Source organism: Podarcis cretensis (genome assembly GCF_951804945.1).
Source record: "Podarcis cretensis genome assembly, chromosome: Z".
Lineage (NCBI taxonomy): Eukaryota > Metazoa > Chordata > Lepidosauria > Squamata > Lacertidae > Podarcis > Podarcis cretensis.
In genome coordinates this window covers 15,839,496-15,861,301 of record NC_137184.1, presented here as the reverse complement: position 1 = coordinate 15,861,301, position 21,806 = coordinate 15,839,496, and the positions used below count along the sequence as shown (strand labels likewise).

Genomic DNA, 21,806 nt, shown 5'->3' with positions numbered 1-21,806 from the left:
TCATAAAATAGGCACAATGGTGGTCTAGTTACAATGTCGTGAAAAGAAGATGGGAAAAGGCAAGTTTATGTATCCTTCAAATCAAACAACATATATAGTATTTGGGCTGAGTATAGGCCACCCCAATCTGGCTTGTATAAAACCTGAGTGTGGCCTATAATCACACTCCCATCAGTAAAGATGAGATTTAAGAGATCTCATTTTAAGGATGTAGCTTATATTGGGGGGGGGGGGTGCAGCTTATATTTGGACCAATATGGCATGTAGTAATTTATGAGGCCTTGTTAAAAGGCTGCACTATAGAAGTAACATGTGTCAATTTCATCTGTTCCTAATTTTCTGCTGCATTGGGTGGGCTTTGTTAATTAATCAGTTAAGCATACGTCCTTCCTTTCAACTCTGCCTTTTGACCAGTAGGCCCTACAACATTATTTAGGATGTCATTAAAAAAAACACCTTGAGATATTCACTCAGCCAATTTTGGAGACTCTGGAGCGCAGGGGAGCTGATGAGGTGGTGATTACTAGTTAATTACATTTCTAGGAAATGTAAAAAAAGAACAGAAGAGGGGGAAAGGAGTCAATCTTTTTCAGGCACGCATCCTGGGGGTGATTCTAAGGTAGCCATTTGCGGTGAGCAGATGGAGGAAGCCTAAGAGCCACAAGCGTCAATAACACACAAGAGCGCATGAAAAAGCCAGCAAGTTCTATGTGTTATTGGATAAGTCACAAACGATGACTCTCACTTACAACGGGCAAAACAGGCCTTACCCCGCCCCCCCCAACCCCAAGTCTCTGGTTTTGCCAATGCAACAGTTCCTTTTGAGAGCCTCGGACAAATCTCTCTGAACCCTTTCCAAGTTTAATGTGTAGCTCAAAGAAATGAGGCCCACTGATATAATAATAATAACAACAACAATACAGAATGTTCTTAGCTTTATAAGGCTTGTCCTTATCCTCCTGTGAAGCATCTCCAGTTGCAAATATACAGTATTGGCAGTTTGCAACAGGAAACCACAAGGACCTACCAACCACGCTGGAACCCTCTTCATTGTCACAACTTTTTTTTTTTTTTGGGGGGGGGGGAGTTTGTCAAGTTTGCATGGTATCAGTGGGTCCCTTCCAGGCCTGCGATTCCATATCCAGCAAGGTTTAGAACCTAGCAGAAGAAGCTGATGAAGTGGCCGGATTAATTTGTTTGTAATAATCTTTGTAAGTTGTTTTTAAACTGATTTAAAATGTTGTTTTATTTATTGTAATCCACCCTGTGACCTTAGGGTCAGGGGAGGGTAATAGATTGCTAATAGTAGTGTTAATAATAATAGCCTTAGTTGCTTAGTACTGCCATGTACATGTCCAAAGAAGCTGTCCCAGACTGACACCCACCAATAACAAGAAAGTTGCTTTCTCTAGGGGCAATCTTCTTTAGAACAGTATTTTAAAACTTTAGGTCAAGGTTAATTTTTTTAAAAAATAATAATGACATGGATATGTTGTCTTTTAATGGAATCAACCCAAGGCATGCCTACTCAGAAATAAACAAGGAAGGAAGGAAAGATATGCTACCTTCCACTTGCCAAACTAAAATTAAAGACTAATTGGATAGGAATTAAAAATATATATATATGTAAAAGGCTTCAAAACGTTATAGGAAATTGAAGTAGAATTTTAATCCAAAGTAAAAAAAGAAAGAAAGAAAATGCAATCAAAATGGATAAAATTACAAAGATAATACTGTCCAGTGTTGGAGCATTCACAATGCTTCTGAATGCCAACTGCTGGAAACTGCAGGAGGTGGGAGTTGCTGTTATGCCTGGGTTATGCTTGTAGGTTTTCCTTTGGGACACCCGGCTGGCCACTGTGATGCTGGTCTAGGTAGGCCATTGGCTTGAACCAGCTGCAGGGCTGCTCTTATGTTCTACTGCCACTCCTGGAGGCAGGATGTTTCAAAATACCCATTTGCTGGGAATCGCGGCCGGGGAGAGTGTTGCTGCTGCTATGAGGTCCTGCTTGTGGGCTTCCCACTGGGGAATCTCATTGATTTATCTATTCAGGTCAAAGCCTGACCAAAATCCTTACAGAGTTTACAGATAACAACAAAATTGGCCAAACACCGGTTGTCAAAATAGATAAAATTGCAACCATGGTATAATAACAAATCGACTTGCCTATTCAGGTCAAAGCCTGACCAAAATCTTCACCTGATCTGTGTTATCTGTGCAGTTTAGTTCATTTTCCTATAACATTTAGAAGAATTTTACATTTTTGTATTCCCATCTAACTATGTCTTTTGAGTAAACCCAAGTTCAGTTCAACCTCCCCTCCACTGAAACTTAGAGTATAGGAGATTGCGACCTTAAGAGTTGCAATGGTCCATTTTGCACGCAATGAATGCTAAACCATAGTTTAGCGCTACTGGAATACACTTCACAGTCAGGAATGGATGGCTTTTGGGTCAAATACGGCCCTCTATGCTTTTCTGTTTGGCCCTTGGAACTGTCCTCAGGCCACACCCCTTACTGGCCCTGCCCTGCCCTGCTTTTGCCTGCCTGGAATGTGTCCTTGAAAGGATGGAGAAGGCACAGGTGCGTGGAAACCCTCTGATACAGCTGACTGCATTAAGTTATGCATCACACCTGTTGCTCCACCTACTTTTGTACCTGGCCCCCACCCACCACTGGCATGCAGCTCGCAGCCACCAGCCAATGAGGGAATGCAGCCCCTGGGCTGAAAAAGCATTCTTAGCTCCTAAGTCTAAACAGCATAGTCTTCATGGCCTTCCAACACCATAAATTTGCAAACTTGATTTGCAGTCCACGCCTATTCTCCCAGCTTGTCCTCTCCCACACCTGAATGGAGTTCCACTGTCAATGCAATTTTTGCCTGCCTGGTTTTCCTGCCCCACTTCTGGCACCCAATTCTTGCTCCTGTTTTGTTCAAGCAAAGGGAGCTGCTTCTGACCCTAAAAATAAAAAGCAAGCCTTCTTTCACGTGGTCCCTGCAATGCCTGCGAAAAGGCTTTGTTATTTTGGAGGGGTTTTTTGAGTTAAATTTTTTGATTCTGCACATGCCAGCCTTCCGCAAAGTGACAGCCCGCCTTTTCTACCCGCCTCTTGCAATGTTGTAAATGAGGTCGGTGACTGGAGCAGCGACTGTACAGCCTGGCCACACTGTCAACACAGACTTACAACATATTCCCTAGCCTCAAGCGCATAGGTGGGTTTGCCTAAAGTCCTCTTCATGAGCTCTTTGTGAAAATACAAAGACTGTGACTGTTGCTGAGTCAGCAAGAGAAAAACACATGGATTAAAAGGGGTTGAGGGGAAAGGGGGAAAAATAGACTTCTGCATTTACTGCTTCTACAGCAAAAATAAACAGATAGCTCTGCTTAGGTCTGACGTCCACATTATCATCTAACACAGCAGAGGTACCCAATGTGCTCCCCTCCAGATGTTTGCACTACAGCTCCCATCAGTTCCCAGCTGTCAGGTGGAACCCAACTTGTGCACCCCAAAAACACAAGGATTCCCAACCCCCAGCAAAAAACAGAATCAGTTTCAGAGTGTGTGCAGAGGGAGACCAGTTGAGTCAGCGGGAATTGTTGTGTTGGTGGGAGGTTGACTTAGCACCGCTTTCAATACAACCCACTATGACCAGTGGTTACACCACAGGGACATTTGGAAGGCACCACATTGACTACCCTGGATCTGACCCCACAGAGGGACACCCAGAAAGCCACACCTGTTATTGGAAAAGATAAAGCAAGAAATTCAGGTGCCTGGAGATGGACAGATCAGATGATCATTTTGCTAAGCTGTGAGGATGTCTCTGCCTGGGGCCTCACAGTGCTTTATCTTTGTGGGAAATGGGTAAGCTGTAGAACCAAACCAAACTGCGGGCGAGGAATATGATGCATTTTCGCATTCTGGTGATTTGGATTTCCAAAAATTGACACTGAAAACCTAACCGCTCAGCTCTAATGCCTTCCTGGTGGGTGAAACGAAAGACTGAAGTTAGTGCAAAATCCCCAAAACACCTCTCCAGCCTCAGAGTTGTCAAATCACTTGGGGGGGGGTAATAAATAATCAGAACTCCACTGTGGATATAGAATATCAAATCTTCCCTGCATGGTAACATGCAGGATTTTTTTTTTGTCATCAAACAAAAGAAAACTGTGGGGAGGGGGGTGTTTCTGCTCTAGTTAAGAGACTTTGCTGCAAGCAGATCCTGAAATTATGCATGCGGTTGAAAGCATCTTCAAGTGTTCAACCACCCAGGTTCTGCTTGGGGCAAAAGAGTCAGATGACCCACAATGTATGGATGCAGCCAATGTTAGTCCTACTCAGAGCAGACCAATAAACCCTCAGCTCTGTGCTGAAGAGGGTTTTTTTTTGGGGGGGGGGAAGTATAGAGAACAGTCAGGGATATGTTCCCCAATCAGCTCTAAGCAGCTTTGATGTACTGTGACATGTTAGGAAAGTCATGCTGGGTTCCTTTTCTGCTACTCTGTTCTGAAGTCACCCTCTGCACATGCTCCACAGCTCATCTGTTCGTAAGGTTCCTAAGAAACAGCAAGCCATAAATTTGGAGCTTGTCTGAGGCATCAGGGTACATTCAGCTCACCATTTGGCATGTCAAGAAGAACTCTGAGACACAGAAGGGAGAAGTCCATGTAAATAAATATATTTTTAATACCAAAAAATCCACACATCTATCACGCCAGCATAAGCCTATTAAAAAATGTCCTCCCTGTTAGCTTTATACAGGCAGGGAGTCTTCGATGCAGTAGGACATTCAATTATGGGTTTGTGGTCTGAAGTAGAATGACCACATGATTTTCCAGATGGAACATGATTTCCAGGATATATTTTCCAGCACGGATGGGACTCAAGAGTGTGCTGTGGAGTTGTTAGATCACAACATGGAAAGTCAGCCCTTTGAACCCAGTTAGCTCCATGAATCAGCAAAATCATTCCATTTATAAGAACAGTGAGTATGTACACAATATGAAGGGCAACCCCTCCCCCACCGAAATTTAACTGCAATAATTCAAACCAGGACATAAAATAAAATTTCACAGGCTAAACACTTTGATTTATATATCTTATATACCGATTGTACACAAACACAGATGGAAGAATCACTACAGCTAGATTGCAAGAGTATTAAGGTGGAATATCTACACATACTGAAGGCTACTATTGGCTATATGCACACACACACATATATAAAATGAAACAAGGTGATGATCAAGTAACATTCCTGGTGTGAAGTGAAGAGTTAATTACACAGTGAGAAGGAAAGGGAAATCATATCAAGAACTTCCACGGAATGAAAACCACAAAAATTCAAGTGAAGAGTCAATTTTGTTCACTGGCAGAGTCTGGCTCATGGCAATTTGCTTTCATGGTGGCAAAGGAATCCACCCACTCAGTACAGGAATGATCTGACTCAAGTCAAGTCAAAAGGAGGGGGGAAAGTCCATCAGGTGTAAACCAAAGAATGAAGTGGTGCATTAAAGCAAGATCTGCACATTTGAAGCATTACCATACCACTTTAAACAGCGATGGCTTCTCCCAAAGGATGCTGGGAAACATAGGTGCCAACTCCTTTGTGTCCCTCACCCCAATAAAATATTTGAGGGGGCAGCCCCCCTCCCCAGTGATGGGTATTGCTGCTTTTCTTTCTTTTCCACATTTGGACTTCGTTTCCCAACTTGTAAACAGGTTGCTGGATGGCAAAGAAACTGGGACTGGGCAAAGCCCTCTGACATCATTTCTTACGGCCTTTGTGAATGGAGCGGAGAGAGAAAGAGAGAATGCAAACTGCAGGTTCCCGGAGCTCTGCCGGAATGAGTGAGGAAGCGGCTGTAGCTGATCATTAAAAAAACCCAAAAAACCTAAAAGCACCTAATTCAGATGAGTAGGAGAGAAAAGCTCCCCACCTGTTGTTGTTGTTGTTCTGCCCTTTACACCAAGGCTTCCAGGGGAGGTTACAACCATTAACACACAATACTAAAAAGCAACGTACTGTCACAGAAATAAAATGCCCAAGCAGGCAAAAAAATGCCCAAGCAGGCAAATGCATAATTTTGCAGCCAGCCCTTATTGATTTTGGGCAGGTGCAAGGAGGCAACCAGAGGCCTAGAAATTTGGGCTTGAGGAGAGTTGGGTTCAAGTCCCTTTTTAACTTTAAGAATTCAGAATATCCCTGGACCAGTCGTTGTTTCTGAGACCAATCTCACAGAGCTGTTTTGGAGATAAAATGTGTGTGTGGGGGGGTGGGCACCTTCCACCCCATCTGTTGCTAGGATTGGGGGCAGGCTCATTTGGGTCCTCAAAATGTTTTATTCAAGGTGGTGTCTCTGCTGGGAACTGGTCTATTAAGGGTGCTGAGAGTTGTTAGAAGACCCCTATTTTCCCTCCCAGAGCTACAATTCCCAGAGTTCCAAGTGGGATTGTTAAACCACTCTGGAAATTGTAGCTTTTGGAGGGGAATAGGAGCCTCCTAACAAATCGCAGCACCCTTAAAAAACTGCAGTTCCCAGGATCCTTTAGAGGAAGAAGCCATGACATAAAGTACCGTACTTTGCCATGTATAAGACTAGGCTTTTTTTTTACTAAATAATAATGTTAAAAGGGGGGATCCTTATTCACAGGGGCAATCTCCCCCCATTTTCTTAATTTTGAGTCCCCCAAAACAAGGGGCATCTTATACACAGGGGCGTGTTATACACGCAAAAATACGGTAGTTTGGAGTGCTCTAAATGCCTGGCTAAAGATGTGGCCTTTAAGTCATGCAAACTCTTCTTTGGGGAATTTTCTATGGCAGAGTCCTGCCAATTAAAGGTTCAGGGTGTTACGAGAAATAAAAAATGCTCCTGGACGTGCAAAGGCTGCATCACCGCATGATGCCATGCCTTCTGTTGTCCCTCCAACTTGGCTGCACTTGGATTGTTGACTCAACTGCAGTCCAGAGCTACATATTTGCATTGTGGTTTCATTGTGGGGGTTTTTGACAGCAGCTTTTTAAAATTTCTCAGAGGTCACATCCACTCCGTACATACAATGTGCACTTCCCCGCAAAAAATCATGGGAATTGTAGTTTGTTGAAGGTGCTGGGCCCTGTTGAGGGGAAAAGTACAGTTCCCAGGATTCTTAAGAGGGGGTGAGCCATGTGCTTTAAATGTGCAGGTTGTGTGTGACGAGAACTTGTATGGTATGCATTAAAAACATATAGACAGACGCACAGGGAAGAAAGGGGGGGGGGATGGATGCAGTAGGAAAAACAGATTCAGTTACTCAGAGAAGTAATGATTGGATGTGCAGTTTAGGTACCCAAGAAAGAGACAGACAGAGACACACCCAGAGGCAAACTTACCCCGCGTTTTAGGCTCCGGAAGCAGTGGATTTTGGGTTTGGAGGTCATGAACTCGTTGAAGCGATGGGAGAGGGGCTCCTTTTGCTGCTTGGGAGACTGGGGGCCATTAGGAACAGCGGAAGGTGAGGCAGAAGAAGAAGGGGGCGGAGGAGGGGGCTGATGGGGGGATGTTAAAAGGGACATAAACTACGTATAAGAGATGGAGAAGTGACAGAATTAAAAAAGGGGGGAAAAACGGTTACAAAACAAACCCAGAAAAAAAAAGCACGTCCGCAAAAGAAAACCGAACAGAAATGAACCCAAAAGTGCAAAAAAGCAACGTTTCAAAAGCATTTTTTTAAATAAAAAAAGCCATGGTTTCCCCGCTTCCCCGCCCCCAAATAAAATTTATATATATATATATCGCATAAAGGGAAGGATCAAGGGTTAGGAAGGTGATTGTTTTTAACAATAAAAAAAGATTTGTGTTATTAAAGGAGCATGTGATATGGGGGGGGGGAATGAGTTTTAGTAAGTGGTCAATGCAAAGAGTTAATGCACGGCATTCCCTACCCCCACCCTGCGCTGCCAGAAATCCTCATCATGCCACATGCAAACAAGATGAGAGGGTGAAGCGAAGAAAATTGGGAGATTCCCTTCCACAGCCCATTTCCCTAGACCTGATTATATAACTGGATTCATCAGGAACTTGTTATATCGGAGTACAAGCGAATTCCCTCTATGGAAAACACGATGAGTCATACGGCAAAGCTAGCAGGGGGCCCCACTTTCAAATCTCTCATACAGCTATGAAGTTCACCATGAGGCCTTGGCAAATGACACACCCTCTCCCTCTCGGCTCTCTCCACCTCAAAGGTATACAAACAGGATAAACCCACGTGCCATGACAGGATGCTGAGATTCTTAGATGGCGAGCAAGATGAAACTGTGGAAAGCTCATATTTTATTTAATTCATTTGTTATTCGAGAGCCAGCGTGTCACAGTGGTTAGACTGGGGCCTGTGTTGACGATGGTTGGAATCCTACACCTAGCCAAGAAGCCCACTGGGTGTGACCATGGGCCAGGCACTGCCTCTGAGCCCAAGCTACCCAACAGGATTGTTATGGGGATTAAACAAGGAGGGGGAAGACCACGTAAGAGCACCCTTGAGCTCCTGGGAGGAAAAGGTGCGAGATAAATGAAATAAATAAATAAATAAATAAATAAATTTGTACCCCACCCTTCTTCTCAAAGGATTAAAAAAAAAATTCAGTGCATTTCCTTACATCAAATTCTGGCAGGCAGATGAGGATGGGGCAAGCAGGGATGGGTGGATCTGTCAATTCTGGTTGCTTTGTGTTTCTCTTTTCTCTGTTTTTTTTTTTTGGGGGGGGCTATCTTTTCATTTCTGTACATTTCCAAATCAGTTTGTGACTTTTTTCTGTCTTTTTAATAATAATAATAATAATAATGGGTCATCATGACAATTCATCAGTATTTTAGTTTGAATTTATCCTAACACACATGGTTTTTAAGGCAATTTTCTCTGACAATACTTTTTTTTTTTTTTTGCAAAGCAATTTGCCCTAATCTGCCAGGGATCCTTTAGCTGTGATTCCCACATTGCAGGGGGTTGGACTAGATGACACTTTGGGCCCCTTCCAACCCTACAACTTTATGATTCTAATATAATGCATCTTTGCATGTTACTTTCACCGACTGATGCATTTTCATGGACACTTTACCACTGCACACACATTTTTATACATGTTACTTGAGCCAGAGAACTGCATCACAAAATTTGCAGGCATGAATTTCGAACGATGGCTGCATTTGGATACTGCTTTAGAAAGCTCAACTTTTGAAAGTTTGCACTTAAAACGAGGACTGAATTCATCCCCCATTCCTTGGCTCACGTTTCCATGTGGGTGTGGAGGGAGTTATCTGCCAGCTGGATCAGTCGACATCAGGAAACCCAGGTTGGTTCTTAGAAGCTTAATAGGGACTCCTAAATATCACACACTTCTTCACTGGAAGAGATCTGGGAGGAAGGAGAGGGGCTGGATGTCTTCTGGAGGCTGTGATCTCCATCCACAAGGGCCTGGGTAGGGCTCTGTGTGAACAGTGTGCCCTAGACTACTTCCCAGACTCCTTAGTGGGAGTTCTGTGACATATATCCACAAGTTCACCAATATAAGAAGAGCCTAAAGGGAACCCATCTAGCCCAGCCTCTTGTTCTCACAGCGGTCAACCAGATTCCCATGGGAAACCTCTTTTAAAGCCATCCAGGTTGGCCATCACTGCCTCCAGTGGAAGGGAGTTCCGCAGTTTAATTCTATGCGGCCTGAAGGAGGACTTTCTTCCATCTGTCCTGAATCTTCCAGCATTCAGCTACATTGGATGCTCACAAGTTCTAGTGTTGGGAGAAGGGGATAAATTTTTTTCCCTTCCCTCCATTTTCTCTGTGCCATGCATATAATTTTATTAATTTCTGCATCATGTTACCTCTTACTTGCCTTTTCTCTAAACAGACACCCTGGCATGGGGAAAGGTTCCCTGAAGACTGGGTGTTTGAAATAGCACTGTTTGCTACTAATAGCCTAAAGCTGGGAAGATCAAGGAGACAGAAATGCGTACTCTCTAACCCACTCTTGAACTTCAGGGGACTTGGTAGGAGGAAAGGAATCCGATCAGACAGAAGGATCCTGTTAGTCACATACCCCCTGAATGCAATGGGACTTCAGGACAGCATGCCTTCATGCATCGATGGGAAAAAAGAGAAACAGTAAATACAAATGGGGATAAAGTTACAAAGGCCGGCAGGAAATGTAAATGAATGGGGAATGAGTTACAAAGGGTAATCCAAAACATTTGCTGCCCAGGCCACAGATGGAGGGGCCTGATGCACTTGTGTGCCAACACTTATTGCCCAAGTCAACTGCCATGAGCAAGGAAGACGTGGCTATTTAGGAAAGCTCTGGCAAACTAGCACTTATGTGGAACCAATGAGTTAACAGACACATGTGGGCAGATGAGCTAAGAACAGATTATAGACTAGTAACTTTCGTATCCTTGTCCACAAGGCTGACTGTGTAGCATGGCAAAATGCGAGCAGCCTAACAGCATCACACAGCCATTGTTGGTACATACGTTGGAGCAGATGTTTGGAATAATAAGACCTCATCAAGCGGGTTTTTAAAAAGAAAAAGAAGGTTGCATCCCATGAGTTCAGTTATGTTGTGGAAAAGCAACAGAGAGACAGGCATCAGGGATGCAGTAAAGGAGACAGGCATGCTGTTAATTAGCTGGAAAGGGATGAGTGATGTGATCAGAGGGCAACAGGCAAGCATGAGACAATGAAAGCAGAGAGCAACTCTTTGGGATTGAACGGGAAACTAAAAACCACCATGGCAAAGACATGACAACTCAAACAAAACCAAGCTGAAGAAAACAGCTTTAAAAACAATAAAAAGCAACACAATATATTTTAAAAAGTACATAGAAATCATAAAAAACTTTACAAATTAAAGCAAAATCCAATAAATTAAAAATATTACAATAAATTACAAGACATCAGCTATTAGTTCTTAGAAACTAATTTCTAATGAAAAAGAAAGAGAAAAGAGAGAAGAAAAAAGTCTTCACTGCTGGGATTACAAAGTAACACACAAGTAGCAAACGACAAAGCTACTGACACAACTAAGCCGAAATCTGGAGGAAAAAAAATCCGGTACCTTGTTTTTCTTGATGAACGGCCACAACTTGCCCTTGGACTTGCTGCTGAATCTGGACTCCGGCTTCCCATCTTTGGAGTTTGAAAGGCTGGAGTCGGAGACGGTGCGCTTGATTGGCTGGGTGAAGTCCTCAAAATCGACATCGCCTGGAGGCTCAAACCCGGATTTGAAGGCTTCTACCACCAACTTGGAATCCTGAAACGATCAGGACAACACAGAAAACAATGCTAATAATTTGTTTTTTGTTTTTTTTAAATGCCATTGATAAGTGGTGTACCAGACAGAACTAGTAAGTACACTGTACACAGTCAATATGGAGGCAGAGCTGGCCGGTAGGTTCACAGACTGAAAGCAGGTCAGCCTTCATAAAAACTCAAAGTGAGGAGCCGGTCTGAGTGCTTATGTACATGATGGCTACTGGACTAGAAGATGCAGTACCACACTCCAGCCACTAGTGGTGCTCAAGCAGAGAAGACCAGCTCAGCAGCAGCACCTTCTGGCAAACCAGCCCAATGATGCACAGAGGATTGTAGTTGCCAGAATGCAGTATTACTCACTTTTTTTGAAAAAAGTTTGTGACGTGAAACTCCTCTGATGGAAACTCAAAGTTCCTAGGATTGTCTGTCTTGGAAATCTCACAGCCCTTGAATTCCCCAGAAAGATGAGTTTCAATAAAAGGGCTTCATGGCTTAGTGGTATTTTTGAATTATTTCTGCAATTTACATACCAATTACAGTGGTGCCTCGCAAGACGAAATTAATCCGTTCCGTGAGGCTCTTCGTATAGCGGTTTTTTCGTCTTGCGAAGCAAGCCCATTGACAGCTTAGCGGATTAGCGCTATTAGCGGTTTAGCGGCTTTTAGTGATCAGCTGTTAAGCGGCTTATCAGCGGATCAGCTGATAAGCGGCTTAGCGGCTTAGGAAAAGGGGGAAAAAAGGGGGAAAAAACCACAGGAACTCGCAAGACATTTTCGTCTTGCGAAGCAAGCCCATAGGGAAATTTGTTTTGCGAAGTGCCTCCAAAACGGAAAACCCTTTTGTCTAGCGGGTTTTCTGTCTTGCGAGGCGTTCGTCTTGCGGGGCACCACTGTAGTTACAGACATCTCTAAGTGAAGTAAAAGAACACTCAATACAATGAAAGTCTAAAATGAGTGAAAACATTAGAATTCCATTAAAATGTCTGCAGGAATAAAAAAGAGAAAAATATCCAGTAGGTACTGGAAGTTTAACAATGAGGGAGCCTTTCTCATTTCGGGGGGGGGGGGAGGGGTCCACAAAATTTGGCTCACAATACTGAACGCAGCACAGCTCCTGGTGAATACCAGCTGTGAATCTGAACCACAAAGACTACCCAAAAGACCTCAGGGACCAGACAGGGATATAAGGGATCAGGTGGAGATATTCTGGACCCAAACTGTTGGATATGCTTTGCATGCACATAGTCCCATGCGTAATCCTCAGCTAAATGGACCTGAAGGCCTCTGCCTGAGATTCTGAAAAGCTGTTTGACACTAGTTTGATTACTAGGGATGGGTGAATCTGTCATTTTCAGTTTCTTTCAGTTTTTCATTTTTCCAATCTTATTCTCCATATTTCCACATCTGTTTCCTTAAAGTCCTTGTGAAAATTCTTCAGCATTTTAGTGCAAATTATTTTCATATACACATTTCTGCATGCAAGGTTGCCAAGTATATATATCTACATTTTTGCACACACAACTTGGTTGGGAAAACTGCATTTCAGTCTGCTTACTGTTTCAAAAAGTATGAATTAGGAAAGTTCACTTTTTAAATGCAACCTGGTCCTGAACTGAATTTCCCCCCACTCCACCCCAACCACAGGTGTTATAATTTCCCAGAAAGGCAGGGAATGGCACAACCGTTTTCCTGCTTAGCGTCCCCCCACCCCGCGGAAAGCAAGGGTATCTTATTTTTTCCTTCATCCTGTTCCCAGTAGGATGTGGAGGGCAGAGCAACAGCCACAAGCATGCTAGTTGTGGCACCCACATGTGGCACCCATGGGGGGAGGAAGAGGTGGAGAGAGGAAGAGAGAAAGTCAGAGATCAAAACTGAAAGAGTAAACATGTCAAATGATAATCACATTCTGAGGTTTTGGGGGCAGTGGCATCTTCCTCCTCTGATTCCCCAACCTTTAGAACTCCTTTTTAATTGCTCCCCCCCTTAAATCCATACTACATACTTCCCACAACAATCCAAACATCCTTCCACTACAATGGAGCTAAAAATAGCCAGTCCCTTTTCTGCAGCAGAAAGGGATAGATGTCAAAAACAGGAAGTCAGAAACCCAGAACAAATTGATCGTCTGCCCCTGGCATAACGGGGAGGGTGGGGGCAGATCCCACACAAGTTCACTTGGTGGTCACTGCTGGGAGGGGTCCTCGTCAGCTGTGTCATCCTCTCCATCTTGTTGGAGATGCTACAAGGGGGGAAGCAGAGGCCAGAAAGGGGGGAGGGAGTGTAGGGTGGGTAGTATGTGACTTAAGTAGTATAAGGCCAGAGGCAAGTGATCAAATTTGGTGGCAGACCTATTTTCCACTTGGGGATAGGGCAAAGCACTAATTTTAAGCTGGTCATACCTTACCGCTGCTGTGTTTTTATTTCAAAATGTAAGTAATAGGGGAAAACAAAAGAAAAAGCCAACCAGGTCCAGACCGATCACCATTCTCCATCAAGCATCCCTGAAAACCAATTTGGCAGAGAATTCAGCAGCCGTGTTTCTTAAAAAGAAACATTGAATGTTGAACTCACATGCTTCTGATCAATGGATTCAGCTGCTTTTGTTATCTCATCTAGGCATTTCCCAATGATAGGGATCACCTGCCGGTCCACCTCCGCAAAGGTCTTCATGGATTCGCCTATCCTGATTATCCTCCGCTCCTCCATTTCTTGAATTTTCTGCAAGGGTAAGAATCGGCATTAATACAGCGCTTCAATGCGTGAAAAGCTTTTCATGTACGTTATCTCACTTGCAACCCTCCTAACAATCCTGCAAGGTCGGCCAACATTGTCATCGCTCCCTCAAAACAGCAAACTCAGGTGATGACTGCCGATAGGATTTGAGGCAAAAAGGAGAAACAAGGGTGATACCTTTTGCAGGACAATTAAAAACAAAAAAGGGTTAACCCCACAGCAAAACAGGATGCAGAACAAGCATGGGGAAGGGTACGAATCAAAGCCACATATTTCCATGACTATGACCTGCAACCTGATAGGACACTGAGTTGCTCAGTGCCAACTCAAAAAAACATGTTTCTTTTTGAACTTCAACCCACCAGAGGGTTGGGGTCAGGGCAATGACATAATTCCCAGAAGGACCCACATATAGATTTTCCATATAGATTTTCCATATTTCTAATAATAATAATAATAATAATAATAATAATAATAATAATAAAGCTCACTCAATGTTTTTCTTCTGGTTGTCAAAACAATAAGCTGGAGAACTAGCTGCACCAGGCCTCTTCTCCCTCAGCCACCCCATCAGATAACCTCAGAAGGGCTCATTTCGTTAGCCAAGCCCAGCTCCACCTCCTGCCCCTGAACTGTGATGTTATGTTAAAGGTAAAAAGTAAAGGGACCCCTGAACATTAGGTCCAGTCGTGGCAGACTCTGGGGTTGCGGCGCTTATCTCACTTTACTGGCAGAGGGAGCCGGCGTACAGCTTCCGGGTCATGTGGCCAGCATGACTAAGCCACTTCTGGTGAACCAGAGCAGCGCACAGAAACGCTGTTTCCCTTCCCACCGGAGCAGTACCTATTTATCTACTTGAACTTTGATGTGCTTTCGAACTGCTAGGTTGGCAGGAGCAGGGACCGAGCAACAGGAGCTCAGCCTGTTGCGGGGATTTGAACTGCCGACCTTCTGATCAGCAAGTGGGTTTAACCCACAGCACCACCCGCGTCCCTTATGTTATGTTACTACTTATTAATATGCCACCTTTTGGCCAAAACAAGCATCCCAACACAAATACAGACACAAGCATAGCCATGCAAATACAATACTGTACAATACAATACAAATTGAACTAATATTTCAAAAGTGTTAAAATGCATTTTAATACTTTTGTCCCCTAAAGGCAACAAATTGTTCTGCACAAAAATGTTAAGAGGGAGCAAGAATAGGTACTTAAATAGCAGCTCCTCCTTTTAAGGTTCCCAGCCAGGAGGTGGGGCAGCTTGCTCACATTACAGCCTGTGCCAAGTGATTACTGTCAGAACAGGTGTTTAAGAACTGGTGCTTGGGTATGATCTTCTCCTCTGACCTCCCTGCCCATTCCCTTCTGTGTCATGTTTTTTGTTTGTTTGTTTGTTTTAATACATTATAAGCCTGAGGAAAGAGGTGGTCTTGTTTTAATTGACTGTGCATAAGCCACTCCTGGGAGCCCTTTTGGCTGAAGAGGGGGTACAAATGCTCTAAATAAATAATCAAATGAATAAATAATAAATATGCCTGGTTCTTGCAGAGGTGAAGGAAATGCTGCTGAAACCGAATAGATGTTAAAGCTGACTAGCAATCGTGCCTTGCTAGGGGGAAGCAAGCCAGGGGCTTATCCACACAACTTTCCTCTGCTCTTTTCAGGCAGTCTGCAATTTAAAGCACTGCTGTGTGCCTCCCCCTTTTTGGGCTCCAGAGCTTTCCCCATGCAAACCCGCTCTTTAAAGCTCAATTGGAGCAAACATCAATCTGCTGGAAACTAGAATTGGCGATTGCTCTGATTCAGCTTTAAAGAGTGGGTTTCCACAGGGAAAGCTCTGGGCAAACAAACACTCAGACACAGAGTATTACATCGCAGACCTCTCTCTGGAAAAAACGGGGCAAAAGGTAGGGCAAAAGGATAAGCCCCAGGTTTCCATGTTCAGACATTACACTAAGCTAATCCCTTCTAGGTTTGTCTAACCCATTGCACAAAGTGGGCAAAAATCAGGCTAACTTAGGATAGAAGAATCTATCAATTCAGTTTATCATTTTTTCAATTCACAACAAAGGTTTCACCCATTCTTCCAGTCTTAAGTTCAGTCTTCCACATTTTTGTATCAGTTTGCAATTAAAAAAAGAAAAGGTCCTCATAAAAATTCATCCGTATTTAAGGGTGATTGATCTGTCCATCTTTAAGCCCAGAAAATACTTTTATTCTGAAGATTTCCATGCAGCTGCTTGGTTCCCCCTTGCCCCTACTTTACATTTCTGATGTTCTTAAACATTTCATGACACACTGTTGGGAAAACAAGCAAACAATCTATTTGTAAATGGGGGAAACAATTGCCCATTTCAGCTGTAACCAAGGCAGCTGGGCAGTCCAACCTCCTGAGGTGATTGCAAGACATCATCTCTGCACATGCCCAGAAGCCTATTTCCCAGGCTAGGCACTGCAGACTGGCCATTAGGTGACATCCACAAACAGAATTAAGTCTGTGACATTAAAAACAACCATCAGCAGCGAACGTTCAGCCTTGAAGGATAATGCATCTGATGCAGTTCATACATTACTGAGGCCTGAGACTTGCAAAATCAAATTCAAGCACATGCTTTGGGGTGGGGGTGGGGGTGCTGTTCCTGTTTTCAGCTGACACCAGACCACCCCATAACAATGCAAAATTTTTTTGCTCATCTCACAGCTGCAGAACAGAGGTGGCAACGGAACGAGAAACGGTGATGTCACCATCCAGCTCCCTTAATCAATAGCTATGGGCTCATCCAACCACCCTGCGATCTCCTCCACCACCACCAAGGGGCTACTTGAGCCCTAGACAAGTGGAAGAGCCACTATGCCCCCCCCGGGGGGGGAGGGCAGCAGCAGATATTCATGCCACTGTGGCCTTGGCTAGATGTTTCAAAGCAGCAGACACGGAACAAGCAGAGTGTCGCCATTCCAGCACTGCCCCACCCCACAGCTGACAGCCAATATCATGGAGTGTGGCAGGCAAAGCAACATACAGAACTGAATATATAATGATAACCAACATGGTGCCCGTTGGCCATTGTTGGACTACAACTCCCATCAGCCCTTGCAAGGACAATCTGTTCAATTAGGTTAGCCCATTTGCACTGGGACAGATCCAGTGTTGATTCTCCTTAGAGTAAGCCCACTGGAACTAATGGGCATGCTAGCTCCAGTTCATTTGCTTCAGTGGGTATACTCTGAGTAGGGCTCAGCTGAATGCAGGCTTTTCCAGCTGGATAAATAGGGTTTTACCATAAGTGCCTGCTCATTAAGGTTTTAGTCTTGCTTTAAAGTGTGTGTGTGTGTGTGTGTGTGTGTGTGTGTGTGTGTGTGTGTTTTAAATTATCTTAGATATAAACTGCCCTGATGAGGTGGTGGCTCAGAAGACAATTACAGAGCAAAACCAAGTATAAGTCACTGAGTTCACATCTGCACCTTGCACTTAAAACACATGGCTACCCCCGGAAACTGTAGTTTGTTCAGAGCCCTGGGGACTATAGCTCTGGGATGGGAAAACAGGACTTTTTTTGGCGGGGGAAATTGTGTGCTTTAAATGCACAATGTGGGCATAACCTAAGAGATGGAGAAAGTGGATCGCTAGAGGAGCTCTCACCTGGAAGATGTTAGGGATGTGGGTATGATAATGGTCATGCTGCTCATGGTTGAATCTCTGTAATGTGGAGGAGTATTCCGCTTTGCTCTCTTCAGCCATCTGATGGCGGAGCTGAGCTTGCTGCCGTGCCTGGAGGAAAAAGAAAAAGTTAAAAGTCACAGAGACTTGGGTGACCTGGGGAATTAATCCTGTATCATACCACTGGCATGGTGCATGATGCTTGCCAGATACAGTGCACATTTTGGAGGATTGCCATAGTTGTGTTCTATATGCCTCCTGTAAACAGTGTTAAAGATAAAATAAAACAATCATTTTTTAAGGCAACCAACTAATCCGCTTTGATTGAGCAGCCTGAATTTGCTGTTACAGATAGGTAGCCGTGTTGGTCTGCCATAGTCAAAACAAAATAAAAAAATTCCTTCCAGTAGCACCTTAAAGACCAACTAAGTTAGTTCTTGGTATGAGCTTTCGTGTGCATGCACACTTCTTCAGATACACTGAAACAGAAGTCACCAGACCCTTCTATATAGTGAGAAGGTGGGAAGGGGTATTACTCAGAAGGGTGGTGGGATTGGGTGATTGGCAGATAGCTGTGATGAGCCTGTTGACGACTCTTAACGACTGCAATAGGTCTTACAGGAAAAAGCAAGGGGTGAGAAGGTGAAAAATGGCTTTGTCGTGTATAATGAGATAAGAATCCAATGTCTTTGTTCAGACCAGGTCTCTCCATGGTTTTAAGTTTGGTAATAAGTTGCAATTCAGCAGCTTCTCTTTCCAGTCTATTTCTGAAATTCCTTTGTAATAGAACAGCTACTTTGAGCTCTTGTATAGAATGTCCTGGGAGATTGAAGTGTTCTCCTACTGGTTTCTCTGTCTTGTGGTTCCTGATGTCAGATTTATGTCCGTTTATTCTTTGGCGTAAGGTTTGGCCTGTTTGTCCAATATAGAGCTGAAGGACACTGTTGGCATTTGATGGCATACACAATGTTAGACAATGAGCAATTAAATAGTCCCGAGATGGTATGTGTGATGTTGTTGGGGCCAGTAATGGTGTTGTCTGGGTGTATGTGGCAGCAAAGTTGGCATCTGGGTTTATTGCAGGCTCTGGTGCCAGTGTCCGTGTTAAGTCTGGTTGTAGTATTATTGTGGGTTAGGAGTTTTTTAAGATTGGGTGGCTGTCTGTAGGCAATGAAAGGTCTTCCTCCCAGAGCTGGAGAAAGAGAACTGTCATTGTCCAGGAGAGGTTGTAGATCTCTGATGATGCGTTGTACTGTTTTAACTTGGGAGCTGTATGTGATGACTAGAGGTGTTCTGTTATTTTCTTTTTTGGGTCTGTCTTGCAGCAAGTTCTCTCTGGGTATCAGTCTGGCTCTGTTGATCTGTTGTCTAACTTCATCTGCTGGGTATTTTACAAAACTTCATCTGCTGGGTATTTTACAGCAAACCTTTTTAGAACTAAAATACATTGGATTCTTATCTCATTATACATGACAAAGCCATTTTTCACCTTCTCACCCCTTGCTTTTTCCTGTAAGACCTATTGCAGTCGTTAAGAGTCGTCAACAGGCTCATCACAGCTATCTGCCAATCACCCAATCCCACCACCCTTCTGAGTAATACCCCTCCCCACCTTCTCACTATATAGAAGGGTCTGGTGACTTCTGTTTCAGTGTATCTGAAGAAGTGTGCATGCACACGAAAGCTCATACCAAGAACTAACTTAGTTGGTCTTTAAGGTGCTACTGGAAGGAATTTTTTTTATTTTGTTCTGAATTTGCTGGTATGTGATGGAATCCCTCCTGAAAAGAGTGAGTCCCCCTTTATTGTTAGGCCTTGTTATAGATTACCAGTGGTATGTTCAATTTGATTGCATTTTTATTAATATGAAATGTTTTCTTTATCCTATTGTTTATTACTGTTACAATAATATGCACAGAACATTGGAAGCCGCCTTATACTGCCTTAGGTCCATCAGGTTCAGTGTTATCTACACTGCCTGGCAATGGTTCTCCAGGGGTTTCAGCCAGTAGTACTTGGGAGATGCTGGGGATTGAGCCTGGGGCCTTCTGCATGCAAGGCAGGTGCTCTGCCGCTGGGCCAAGAACCTTTGGGCAAATGCTGAAAGGAAAAGATGCCGAGAGAGTGATTCAGCGGGAGTGGAGAAACCCTCTCCTTCCCCCCACTCCCTGCCTGTTTTTATCATTAGTTTATTTTTGAAGCCTCCCTGTGTGTCTGCCTCTCCCGGTCCCTGTCTTGTTTATCTACTCGGAGGCGGAACTACAGTTTTGGCAGGCTGCCTTTTGGTTGAGGTACAACAACACAGTCTTTTGCTGGAGAAGTGGGAGGAGGAAAAGTTCAGCTAACTTTGAGCTTGGAAATCAAATTTCTGAATTGCTGCTAAAAAGCCTTGGAGATGCCTCACTCCTGAGAGCCCGGGTGGAGAACCTTTTTCATTCTCTTCTGGGCAACCGCCCCCGCTCCGCCCCGCTCAGGGGCCGCATGCCGGTGGTGGGTGGGTCCAGAAGGAAGAGTGGGTAGAGCAATGGATGCAAATTTTACCTCTATACTGTAGGTTCATTTGAACACATTCACACACACATCCCTTTCTAGCAGAGTGAAAACAACGTATGCCACCTTGAGCTCCCTGGAGAAAAAGGTGGGTTAAACAAACAACAAGCACTGTAGCAACCAGATAATTAATCTAATACAAAGACCGATTAATATGCGTCCAAAAGATGCACAATCATACATGTGTGCTACACCCAGAAGTGACTCAAAATGTCACTCAACATATCACGAAAAGGGAGAAATGAGGGTGGAGGGAATGAGGGGTGCTTATATGCACTGTTGACACACAGGGGCCGGGAACAGAACCCCCACACAAAATGATAGTTGACTGTAATTATCAACGCTGGCTGGCTCTCATTGGGCTGGTGGGGCAGAAGGCAGGAAGACCTCCAGTAGGTGGGGCCAGAGCCAATGACAGGCAAAGCCGCTACATTGGTACCTCGGGTTAAGAACTTAATTCGTTCTGGAGGTCGGTTCTTAACATGAAACTGTTCTTAACCTGAGGTACCATTTTAGCTAATGGGGCCTCCCACCCCCGCCGCATGATTTCTGTTCTCATCCTGAGGTAAAGTTCTTAACCCAAGGTATTATTTCTGGGTTAGCGGAGTCTGTAACCTGAAGCGTCTGTAACCCGAGGTACCACTATATCTGTTTGGTTGTAAGAAAGCAGGCAGGTGGAGGTTGGCTGAGGGAAGGTTGAGGGTGGTGGGACATAGGGTTGCCAGGTCAGGAGCACTGAGGTTTCATGGCCAAACCTGAGACCTAGGGTAGGCCCCTGGGGATGTCACAGGGGAAGGGCCTAGAGACTGAGGTTAACTGGGAGAGAGGAAAGGAGGAGGGCAACCCAGCCGCTGCAAAATGTCTCTGTTATAATCTGCAACCAGCTACTGTCATATTGGACCTAGACCCCAGCTGATGCTAATAATTACACATACACTCAGAGGTGCCCTCCTCACTTTTAGCCTCCTTGGGGCTGGTGGTGCAGAAAGCAAGGAGGCCACCAGTAGGTGGCGCCAGAGCCAATGGCAGGCAGAGTCACCTTCTAAGCCAGCAGTTCTCAACCTGTGGGTCCCCAGATGTTGTTGGACTACAACTCCCATCATTCCTGAGCTCTGGCCTTGCTAGCTAGGGATGATGGGAGTTGTAGTTCAACAACATCTGGGGACCCACAGGTTGAGAAAGGCTATATCTAAGCAGTTGTAAGAAGACAAGTACGATAGATAGGGGGTGGCTGAGGGCAGAGTGGGGGGGGGCAGTGCACAACATGCTCCAATGGAGCAGCCTCCAACTGATAATTCTGTAGGTGCTCAGAGGCACTCCCTTCACCTTTATCCTCATGTGTTTTTGGCTCTGCTGAAAGGCCTCTGTGGCAGAGACAGGAAGAGAGGGCATCTGGGCCACAGGCGGGAGGAGAAAAACCCAGCTCAGATGCCGGCGGTGAGCAGGGAAAGAGAGCCAAAATGAAACAGATGGGAGAAGAGCTGGGGAGAAAACATTAAGTAGGTTGCACAAAAAGAAAAACAGGAGGCTCCAGGGTGAAAAAATCCTAGCCAAGGCAGGAGTTATGGTAAT

The 21,806-nt window shown here is 44.4% G+C and overlaps 1 protein-coding gene across 14 annotated transcripts in view; it reads right to left on the bottom strand.

Annotated features, from left to right (window-relative positions):
- FNBP1 (formin binding protein 1) overlaps positions 1–21,806 on the bottom strand; it is a 128,586-nt gene that overhangs the window by 19,847 nt on the left and 86,933 nt on the right. For 6 of the 14 annotated variants that reach the window (XR_013834678.1, XM_079961313.1, XM_079961317.1 and 3 more), the window contains exons 7-11: positions 17,667–17,795; positions 13,861–14,007; positions 11,094–11,288; positions 7,380–7,565; positions 3,188–3,277 (exon numbers count right to left, since the gene is read on the bottom strand). Coding sequence is in view for 13 of the 14 variants with exons in the window: in XM_079961313.1 (XP_079817439.1) it covers positions 3,188–3,277; positions 7,380–7,565; positions 11,094–11,288; positions 13,861–14,007; positions 17,667–17,795 (747 nt within the window). In the remaining variant the exon portion in view is untranslated. The remainder of the gene's footprint in view (positions 1–3,187; positions 3,278–7,379; positions 7,566–11,093; positions 11,289–13,860; positions 14,008–17,666; positions 17,796–21,806) is intronic. The other 8 variants (XM_079961321.1, XM_079961322.1, XM_079961323.1 and 5 more) reach the window with 4 other exon arrangements.